Below are 11,761 nucleotides of genomic sequence, written 5' to 3'. Positions count from 1 at the left end.
AATACTAAATGTAATAAAATATTTATAGTTAAGAATTAGTTATAATAATAATATAATATATGAAAATATCCATGTTATTAGTTTAATAGATGTTGGAGATCATATATTAAATTCTTTTCTTGTGCAGCATAATTTTTTTCCTGGCATTATCGGGCTTAAATTAGATAAAATTATTATGGGTAGTAAAAAAATCTCATATAAGTTAATTCACTAATTGAGAAATGATTTTTACATCATTTAATTATAATCTTATTATGCTAATATAATCATTCTTAGAATTTTATTAATCAGTCTTCTTATAACATTAATTAATGAATTAAAACAATAAAATATGTATGAAAAAGATTAAAAGAGAACATAAAAAGATTATATACAACGTATTTTAATAAAAACTTTTTTCTCATTAGTTTCTCAATTAATATCCTAATTACGAGTTATTCTCTTCATTACTATCTATAATACTCTTAAAATGATGTTTGTTTTTTTATAAGATGTAATTTATAATTTTTATTGCATCATTTATTTGTAAACTAGAAAAACTCTTCACTAAAAATAGAAAATATATTAATAAATCATTAGAAAAAAGATATGAATGATAATAATAATTTAAAATAATTTATAAATTTAAGACAAATTTATTATTATTAATTAAATTAATCACATTTCTTAATTTCAGTGAATTAGTTAATTTAAAGTTAATTGTTCATTTGCTCTATTATAACATTTAGTGAATATTTAGCCCAATTTTATGAATATATTTTTTTGTGGGGATTCATAAGATAGGGGTAGAGCTGTCATGATGGACATGGGAAAAATCGACCAATAAATAATGACAATACTTTGTATTCGATAAAATTAAAAAAATCACTGGTCAAACTTTTATGACGCAAAAAAACTTAAAAATACTACTTCTCCTTGTTTGATTTTCCACTCCGAAAATTAACTTAAAAATAAAGCAAGAAAAAAGAGAGCGCTGGAAGATGATGATACGAAGGGGAAGCAAATGGAATTGAGCCTCTGTTAGTGATTTCCATGGACGCACCTCGTAAACAGCAGGTAGCTACTCTCTCTCTCTTACCTGCAATCACTCACTCACTCACTCACTCACTCAATCAATCTCATTCCTTAATTTCGCATGAATGCATCTCCAGATTTGCCTCCTCAATCAATTATTCAAGTGATTGTGATTTTGATCATCACTCGGCGGTTCTGATTATGGAAGGTTGTTGTTAACTTTCACTGTGCAGGTTTCGTTGAGAGGAGCAAGTGCGAAGGAGATAACAAGAGACGCGCTTCTTCAGAAGGTCTCTCAGGAAAGAGAACTTCGCAATTACGCAAAAAGAGCTGCTGCTGCTGCGCTCTTCATTCAGGTTCTTCGTCTCTGCTTCCTTTCCCTGATTTTAAAAAATCACCATACCAGTTGGTGTCGTAACATGATCAATTTTACAAATTACATTACACGACAAACTTATAACATATAAAATCAACCTACCACCGACCACATGGATCAAGTACCAAGTTGCTCTAGCGTAAGTTTCAAGTTCAGGCTGTGTGTATGCAACTTTGTTAAATACTTGGAGGGCACCCGTAGTCAACTCGGCTCATGTTATTGTATAAAAAAAATAATCTAAAATTAATATGAATAAAAACCTTAAATCATGTTATTGTACTCAATTTTATAGTGGTGTGAAATACCTGAAGTTATAAAAAAGCCAAAAAATAAAACAAAATAATACAACTAGAAACATTTGAAGTGTTCATTCAATGTCTGACATTGATACTTGTTTGCCACATTATAATTGCAAGTTTATTAGAAAATCGAGAGAGAAAAGAAAACTATAGGTTAAAAAAAAAAGCTTTTATCCTTCTCTTTTGACATAACTGTAATTTCTCATATTTATAGATGAGTGAGCCACAGCTGTAAACATTTAGAAATCTGATACAGCAGTTACAACAACAACAAAGTCTTATCCCACTAGGTGAAGTTGGCAATAAAGCAGTTACAACAATCAGCTGTAATTCTAACAGATTAGCTAAAAGTATAGGGAGGAATGATAGACCTTAAGTTGATATAGTCTATTACAACATGGCTACCATTTAGAAGTTGTCCATGCTTCTTAATGAACCTTGGTATACTGGAAAATAATTGCAGCCTGATGTGTTCTCATGGTCATGAGTTCTGGTTGTGGAAACAACCTATATGCTCATGACTATGTGTATATCTTATCTTACCTTCCCTAGACCCCACTATGGAGCCAGTCTTGTGACTTCCCTTTTATGCCAGATTTTGTGTTTGGGAGCTGTTATTCAGTGTCATTTCTTGAATGCTTAGAGAGGCAATGTGTTACAAAGTGAAATGTAATAGTGTCCAGATTTTCTTAGTATATTTTACTTGATGCTTTTAGATGACAATGCTTGATGTTATTTTGTTCAATAAATGAAACAATGAACTTAAAATCATTGAAAAGAAAAATTTGTATATTTGAGGCCTACTTTTCAGTAAACTCAACACTATAATGTTGGTAACTACAATTTTTTAGTATCTTTATAGTTTTCATTCATGTTTGTATCAAAATGGAGAAATAACAGCTCTTTCTTAATGTTAAAAGAGAGTATGGAGACGCTTCAAGGTCACAAAGATGATTTCCCTGCAGCTTCAGCAGGAATGGGAGATAGCGGTGAATCATTATACTGGTGTGATGACAGCAAATTGGATTTCAAACGATTTGTTGAGACCATTTCTGTTCTTTATCACCCGTATCTCAACTAAGCATTGGAAGGTCCACAGCAAGAGAATAGATTCTATGAAGCTGTGCTTTACAATCCTACTGGAAAGCCTGAAATCTTCTGGTATATCCCCTCATTCAGATGTTCTTTTATTGGATTTCAAGTTCACTTTCCAATTATGCAGCTTGTTTTAATTAATGACATCACGAGAGATTATATGAAATTATGAATGCCAACATACTTTTTGTTGCTCTGTTTTTCTTAGTTTTGAGAGTTCAACAGAGCTGTCACCCCTGCCCCACCCTCACCCCTCCTTTTTCCTTTTGTTTGACATACCTACTTAATACATTACTACTGGATCTATTTTTCTCTTTGGTTAGATTCAAATCAGAACTTTTGCATTCTGGCAATTGGTACAACTGAAGAAAGAACAATATGGAGATACCAGGCACGACAGCTGACTTCTCTTAGTTTTTTCATTCTTTTGGAGTTTAGTGAATGCAATTCAAGGGCTCAAGATATTACTATTGTCACATCTCTAGCTATGCGTGTTCTTGTAATGTTAACTGATCTGAAAGGATGGAAAGGCATTACAGATGACAACCACTTAGATGCAGATTTAGCAGTGAAAGATTTAATTCAGTTCCTGGGGGGTAATAAAAGTGGTTGTTATGTGTCTATTGGCAGATATATTAGTGCATTAGAAAATCATTCCTCTCAGTCAAAGAGTATCACCCAGGCAGATGATTTTTTTTTCATTACTGCAAGTGCAATAACTATAGCTGTGCGGCCATTTTATCTGACAAACTATGATGTAGAAGTGCCTGGTGCACTGGATGTCAACCATGCTGCTGAGCAGTTTTTTGTTTATCTTCTGACTATACCTTGGCTAGTGCAACATCTCCCACCTGTTCTTCTACCTGCTTTAAAGCACAAATCTATTTTGTTTCCATGCTTCCAGACTCTATTGGTAAGCATCATTAAAGAAGAACAGTTTCACCTGCAAAATTATTAATCTGCTCTTTTATTTTAATGACAACTTGGTCTCTTTTTTTTTTTTATATTCTGTTTGATTTTTTCTTCTTCTTTAAGGCCGTGACAGATCATGTACATGTAACCCATGTGTATAATTAAATTAAACTAGTGCCAATTTTTGACCTGCTGAGTTGATGATTGTGCATGCACATTCTGCTTTTCTATGCACATGTAATTTGTTTGATGTTGTAAGTTTGTTAAATCAAAGATGAATATTTCTTGCTTTAGGGCTAAGCTTTGTATTTTATAGTATCTATCATTCAGTTTGCAATATTTCTAAACTGAAAACACTCAATATATTTTGCTAAAGTAAAATAATAATGTTTCAAAGGTGAATTTTCACCCTTAGCTATCAAATATATTATCATCTTTTTTTCCTAATTGCATTATTTTATATTATTGATGGTGAAGGAAACCTCTTTCTGATGTATATTGAGATGCTGCTTTCCTGTGACTGATGAAATTAAAAATAATGAGCCTTAATTGAATTGTTAGAGTTTTAAGTTTATTCTTGAATATGCCTTCTATTAAGCTTTCACCTCAAGTCAGTAAGATCATATAACTTCATAGATTATGGTTTATGATTTAAACATATCAGAACTGATCAAACTCTGACAGGTGATGACAGACTTTGAAAGAGAAAGTTTTGCCAGAGATGTCAGAGTTTGTCAAATCAGAAATACTTGTCTCTTTCAAGGCTATTCCACCAGTTGGTTGGGCTCTCACTAACAGTATATGCCTCGCAACAGGGAATGAGATTGAATCCTTCAATCAAGGTTTAGAGTATGCATTGTATGTGCGTGTTGTTACTACTCTAGCAGAGGCCCTACTGGCTTGTCTTGATAACATTGGATGGGTCAAAAGGAAAAATAAATCCCTTCAAACTGATGTTGAAAGTTCAACACAGCCAGTTGATACAATTCAGCATGAGGGTGAAGCAACCAATGAATCCTTAATAATGTCATACATGGATCAATTTAGGCCTGTTTGTCAGCAGTGGCATCTCAAAAATCTTTTGGCATCAATAGATAGAGATGCCACTAACAAGGCTGAGGCTGTGCTCTCAAATGGCCTTGCATGTCTGGGGAAGCTAGAATTGTGTGATGTTGCACTTTTTTATTCTAACTTACTTAGAATATTTTCAGTTTTGAGTCCAATTCGTGGCTCATTGTCAGTTCTCAACATGCTAGCATTCACTCCTGGATTTCTTGTGAGATTGTGGGGTGTACTGGAGGATTCCTTTTTTTCTGAAGACAAACATAATTCTGATAATCACACAAGTGAAAGCAGCAAACATAAAGCCTTTGAGAAGATGCAAAAACATGTCAGTAAAGACGGGGCTAATAAGTGGGTCAGCGTACTTCATAAATTTACAGGAAAGTCACAAGCAACAACGGATTGCACAGATTCCATTGGCAGTCACTCTGAGCCTAGCAGAGTGAATGATGATTCATCAGATGTATGGGACATAGAACCTATGAGGCATGGTCCACAAGGCGTTCCAAAGGATATGTTTGCCATGCTTCATCTTTTCTGTGCAACCTATTCTCACCTGCTTTTAGTTCTTGATGACATAGAGTTCTATGAGAAACAGGTAACTGCTTGATTTCTCCTTGTCCCTGTCCTTTTATCAATTAGTTCACATTTTTAAACCTAGCTTTTCGGGATATAATGTTGCTAGGTTCCATTCAAAATAGAGCAGCAAAGAAGAATTGCGTCGATGCTCAATACCCTGGTTTATAATGGCTTGTCCCATGTTAGTGGTCATCATAATAGGCCTCTCATGGATTGTGCAGTCCGATGCTTACATTTACTGTATGAAAGGGATTGCAGACACCCATTTTGTCCTCCTGCTTTGTGGCTTTCTCCTGCTAGAAAAAGTCGGCCACCAATTGCAGTTGCTGCCAGAACTCATGAAGTTTTAGCAGCCAACCTGAGATCTGATGATTCATCAGCTTCACTGAGTGTCGGTTCTGTTGTCACCATTGTTCCTCATGTTTTCCCTTTTGAGGAGAGGTAACTGCTAGCTCCATGACCATTAAGAGGACTCTTGCTTCTTGCGATAAATGTTTTATACAATTATGCTATTCTGTTCTTTATATCTTTATGACATTTCAGCTGTCACATTCAATTGAGCTTTAGAAGGATAAGATGTGTGTAAAAAAGAGCTAAATGACCTGGGTTACAGCCAGCCTGAATTTATTTATCAAGTTTTCTTATGTGAGTAGAAAGTACAAGTTGCAAAAAAAGTTAATCTTAATTTGGTTATCTAGTCACTCTGGTTGTTAATTAACTTAATTGGGAAAAACATTTCAAGGTACCTTCATACATTATTTTTTTTTGTTCATTCTACTGTTGGCTGATCAAATTGAGATTCGAGAATTGATAAAATGAGTTCACCTTAAAAGATTATTGTTATTATGTCATGTCCTTATCTTATAAAGTATCTTAAATTTGATATGTTCACAGAAAATTATTTGGGAATAATATTACTCATTATTACTCATTTATCTTATGAAATATTGGATATTTGGTTACATGAGTGGTTGTATTTATATCTACACTATTTTTTAAGCATTAGGAAGCCATAATTGAAGAAAAGCAATTAGAATTAACTTTGAAAAGTGAGAACTATTGCCAATGAGAGTATTGATCAATGTGATTGATATGGATTTTTTTTCTTCTTAAGAAAAGTAGAGGAATTGAGTTCAGATGGGATATTTGATTGCCACTTGTCATTGAAATCATGTTCATTTGTCTTGTATGTAACACATGATATATAGAAAGTACTCAATCAGCTGTTTTATCTCTGAAATAGAGTTGAGATGTTTCGTGAATTTATCAAGATGGATAAAGCATCCCGAAAAATGGCTGGTGAAATTTCTGAACCTGGTTCACGAGCCATTGAGATAGTAGTACGTCGGGGTCATATTGTTGAAGATGGATTTCGGCAATTAAATTCCCTTGGGTCAAGGTTGAAGTCATCCATCCATGTATCATTTGTCAGTGAATGTGGTCTTCTTGAGGCTGGCCTGGACTATGGTGGATTATCTAAAGAGTTTCTGACTGACATATCAAAATCAGCATTTTCTCCTGAGTAAGTTTGACAAGCTATTTTGTACTTTCTTGCTTTTATTTCTTGGTCATTGCCTCTTTCAGGAGTGACTTTATAAACTGACACCTTTTCCTTTTGTCTTAGATATGGACTCTTTTCCCAAACCTCGACTTCAGACAGACTTCTAATTCCAACTGCATCTGCCAGATATTTGGAGAATGGTCTTCAGATGATTGAATTCCTTGGAAGAGTAGTGGGTAAAGCTCTATATGAAGGAATATTACTTGATTACTCTTTCTCCCATGTTTTTGTGCAAAAGCTATTGGGACGATATAGCTTTCTTGATGAATTATCAACACTTGATCCAGAGCTATACAGGAATCTTATGTATGTCAAGGTAAACCCATTAGACAAATCCATGTTGTTTTCCATCTCATTCTTGTAAATATTTAGCCAAAATTAATCAGGATTCAGGACTATTCAAAATGACTCGCATTGTTTTATATTAGGATCCATGTTTTCTGAATTTTGACTTGGTTTGATGCTGGCTTGACACCTACAATTTTTCTCATTCTATAGATGAGCCTGGTCCATTTGCAATCCTACTAAAGTGTAAATAGTATTGTATATATGAATATTGCTCAAAGAGTTCATGTCTTGCTGGGTAGGTGTAGTAACTGGATGCTATATAACTCTAGAATAAAAGTATTATTCGCGACAACCTTGAAACTTCATTAATGTTATTCATTCTGCATTTAATATGTCAGTTTGATTTTGGGGTCAGGAATTGGGTTTTTTATTCCCTTGAGTGCTTGTCATTGTCTCATTTTTTATTTTAGCTTAATTATGTTTGACTTGGGTGTGTACTGTGCATTCCTGTTCTGGCATTTTATCAAACTACTGGAAGGTTCACATACTCGTTCATGCAGAATTATGACGGTGATGTTAAGGAGCTCTCTATTGATTTCACAGTTACTGAAGAATCATTGGGCAAAATGTATGTGGTGGAACTTAAGTCCGGTGGCAAAGATATTTCTGTGACAAATGAGAACAAGATGCAGTACATACATGCAATGGCAGACTACAAACTCAACCAACAGGTTTTACCATCATTTACTGTAGTATAATGCAGGTTATTCACTTCTGTATTACCTGTTATATCATGTGTATATATGTGACAATGTTGAAATTGCAGATATTGCCATTTTCAAATGCATTTTATAGAGGGGTAACTGATCTTATTACTCCATCCTGGTTGAAGTTATTCAACGCTAGTGAATTTAATCAGGTATCTTTTCCTTAGTCTGTTGAAAAGGTTTTGTTAATTTGTTTGCAAGTTTACTGTTTCCTCTTCTCTCTTTCACAAAAGGCAGCAGGAGTCTGCAGGACATTTTTGTGACAGATTTCTGCATTTACTATTATTGTCTGCTGTATCACTGCTGAAGTAGCTTTTTAATTTGTGCTAAGGAATGTCATAATAAGAGAAAAAGTCTTTATCAGAGTCCCCAAATCAGGATGCATTTGTTTACTCACCATCTACAACCGATGTGCAAAATAATCCACACTGTGAAAAATACGTTTTAGTGAGTTCATTTTGCCAGCAAGATTTCTTAGATATACACGAACACAGTTGCTTTCAGGTGGTAATTATGATATTGACGTTGATGATTTGAAAAACAACACACGATACACTGGTGGTTACAATGAGGGACGCCGGACAATCAAGATTTTTTGGGAGGTATTTGCATCTCAATACTATATATATGTATATGATTTTCATGCATATTTGTCTAATTTGTTTTGAGTGGTATTAAAACTTTTCGTGCAATACAAATTATTTAAGATAATGTATTATTGTTTGGTCTTTCTTTATTACTTTCAAACAATCAATTTGTTCTTCCAGAGTTTTAATCAGACAGATACATACAATGGCCATGTTACTATGTAGATTCCTATTTGAGTGAAAGCACTTCATTGCTGACAAGAGTCAACTTTATTTCTTTATATTTTTTGTTGTTTGGCTTATAGATGAAGTAAATCCTCTACAGTTAAAGAATCAGGGATCTCCCCTTCTTTCCCTCTCCAAGCAAAAGCTATAGGTTCCATTTTTTTGGGTGAATTTGGTTGAACCACTGATGCTCTCTCTCTCTCTAACACACACAAATTTGCTAGTTTGTGAATTTTGTACTTGTTGATTACCAAAGACTGACATTTGACCATTTTTTTCAGCCTGGTGAATTATATTTGAAGAGTTTATGCATGCTATTTGTGCAGATGCCAATTTTAAGATATCTATTTTCATTTTCTGCTTTCTTCCAACTGTGTACAGGTAATTAAAGGCTTTGAACCTAAAGAGCGCTGCATGCTTCTTAAATTTGTCACCAGTTGTTCTCGTGCTCCATTACTTGGGTTCAAATACTTGCAGCCACCTTTTACCATCCACAAGGTATTCTTGATCTTTTATGGTTGACGGGGATTCAAAATCATTTATACTAACTCCTCTATGTTCCCATTTTGCTTTGTTCTTAAAATGATTAAAGCATGCTTTGCATTCTTTGTTACTCAAGCAGAGTACATTAAGCACAACAACAGAGTTAGGTAGCAAAGCATCTTGAACTCTTCTAATCAGTTATCTAAAATAACTTGTTGCCCTAGATGGGATTTCTGCATGAATCAGTTCTTCATTAGATGTTTAGTGCTTTAATTGGATACAGCCTTTATCTTGTACCAGCCTATGGTTTCTAGGATTTCTGCTTTTCTCTCTCTCCTTTGCAACATCATGATCCAGTCATGTGTTGAAAGAATCCCTAAAAATAATAAAATGTATTGATTCCATTGATTAACATTCATGTCTATTTGTTTACACAGGTTGCATGTGATGTTCCTCTTTGGGCAACAATTGGAGGACAGGATGTAGATCGACTTCCATCAGCTTCAACCTGCTACAATACTCTTAAGGTACTACTAATATAGTAATAGGGAAGACGGAAGACATCCTTATGTTAGTTGTGAGTTATATGACATATTGAACTTTAGAATCTTGAAATTTTCATAATCCGATAGTAAAAAAAGTATCATAAAAATTTGTTTCTTAGTAATAAGTATGGACTTTTGGATGTCCACTAACTATGTCCATTTAGTGATTTGAGTCACTTGAGACAAAATTGTTGGCATTTTAAGGTAATCTATTGTCATACTTAAAATTTATTTACACTTTTATTTTCCATCCCTCACTGATTACAGCTTCCAACATACAAACGTCCAGGCACTTTGAGAGCAAAGCTTCTATATGCCATCAGTTCAAATGCCGGATTTGAACTTTCTTGATCTGCTTCAGGTGGTCAGTATTTTTTTGTTTTATAATATAATGAATTGGGGCCAACTTCTGTTGCATCTACTTTGATAAATCATGCTCAGCAAGATTAGGGCATGTTTGTGTGCTTCTGTTCATCTGTCCTGTATTTGTTAGTCTTATTGGTTGTGTCCTTTTTTGGGTTAAGGACATGAATAAAGTTTTTATGTCTTAATTTTATGTCAAACAAGTTTCTGAAGGGACTAACATTTTCATTTTAAGGTGCAATTTAGAAACAAGCCAAATGAGAGAGGATTGTTTCTAGAATAACGTCATTGGATTTTGGATTTCCAGTTTGAGTTTGTGTCTGTTTATCTGAGTCTGAAAATCATACATAGTACATTGGTGTGATTTAATTTACAGATACTTAAATGCCGCAGGTGATCTAGCTAATCTCTTGCTGTTTAACTCATATTCAAGGAATTTGAGAGTTGTCTATTTGTCCGTGCGACTTTTTATGTGTCTGTTTTCAGGCACATGCCATTGTTAGTGAGCCTGGTGATCGTATCCCAAAGAGGCTAGTATATATCAATTACCAAAAGTTTAGACCATGGACACGGAGTTTGTGCAAATTCTCAGGCGTGCTATTTATGTTTTTGTTGAAGAAAAAAGCATCCTGATTTGTTCTGGGAAGATATTGGTTGCTTCCAGCGACTAATAATGGCTGCGGTCAACACAGCCAGTTGGTGCCAATGTTATTCCAATCTTCCATTATCCCCGTGCATGGAGGTTTTGTTGTATGTTCATATTGGAAACACTGTTATTATACTTGGTTATTTGAAGAGAAGTGTTACATGAAAATAATGATCATTATGCAATCAAATATATAGTTTTAAGTTTTTTCACGACAAGAATGACATATTTAAGTCCGGTTCAATTAATATTAAGTGCATTTGGTTTGAATTTCATTGGGAGAGGTATTCACATTTAGACCTAGCACGTGACTGTATTTCGAATAAAATTGTCTCTGAAAGATATATGTGAAAAAGAGAAATGAAAGAAAATTATAATAATAAAAGATGAACATGTGAGATTCGTAATCTAAATATTATAATAGAAGCATCAGTATCTTTATGTTTTACTCAGTAAACAATGGTGATCTTGAGATAATAAAGAAGTTTTAACAGCTAGCGGTATCTACAAATTCTCTTAGCTTTGAAGTATAAGGTGGTTCCATCATTTTTGTTTAATTGATCCTTTTGTGTTTAATATAAAAATAATCACGATTTCAATTAAATTGTTGATTCTGCAAAAGTATTAATCACATTCTTTCCTTAACAGATAGGATTTACGATTCTTGGCATGATGTAATGGGATATGTTTTAGAGTTAAAAATACTTGACAGTGTAAAATTTAATTAGAAATTAATATTTATAATGAATATTAGCAACATTATTTCTGGCATTTTCTTTCTAGCATTTTTTTTATAATAATTGAAATTCGTTAGAAATTGTATATTTTAGTAAGTCTTACATCTCACATGTTAGAAATTGTAATTTTTTTTTTCTGATATAGAAGTGAAAATCCTATATTTTACATATCCATTCGATTGGAAATCCTATTAGAATTAAAATTCTTGTATTTTACATATC

General features: G+C 33.6%; 1 protein-coding gene across 11 annotated transcripts; it reads left to right on the top strand.

The window, feature by feature from the left end:
• The first annotated feature begins 887 nt into the window (after window positions 1–887).
• LOC114407142 (E3 ubiquitin-protein ligase UPL7-like) lies at window positions 888–11,050 on the top strand. 11 transcript variants are annotated; one of them, XR_003665607.1, is made up of 15 exons: window positions 894–1,056; window positions 1,248–1,370; window positions 2,610–2,850; window positions 3,108–3,697; window positions 4,391–5,356; window positions 5,444–5,778; window positions 6,581–6,859; window positions 6,962–7,214; window positions 7,747–7,917; window positions 8,013–8,105; window positions 8,448–8,555; window positions 9,147–9,263; window positions 9,686–9,775; window positions 10,083–10,154; window positions 10,643–11,050. XR_003665607.1 is itself a non-coding variant. In XM_028370129.1 (15 exons), exons 1-14 carry the CDS (start codon window positions 1,033–1,035, stop codon window positions 10,142–10,144), a joined length of 3,474 nt encoding a protein of 1,157 aa, XP_028225930.1. In that variant the 5' UTR covers window positions 895–1,032; the 3' UTR covers window positions 10,145–10,154; window positions 10,643–11,050. The 11 variants fall into 11 exon arrangements, 5 of the variants coding, with proteins under 5 accessions (XP_028225931.1, XP_028225930.1, XP_028225929.1 ...); XR_003665605.1 differs by having other exon boundaries at window positions 10,550–11,050; XR_003665606.1 differs by having other exon boundaries at window positions 10,083–10,157.
• Window positions 11,051–11,761: the final 711 nt, after the last annotated feature.

This window comes from Glycine soja, chromosome 3 (genome assembly GCF_004193775.1).
Source record: "Glycine soja cultivar W05 chromosome 3, ASM419377v2, whole genome shotgun sequence".
NCBI classification, from domain to species: Eukaryota; Viridiplantae; Streptophyta; class Magnoliopsida; order Fabales; family Fabaceae; genus Glycine; species Glycine soja.
The sequence above is the reverse complement of the archived record's forward strand: the minus strand, read 5'-3'. Positions and strand labels throughout refer to the sequence as shown.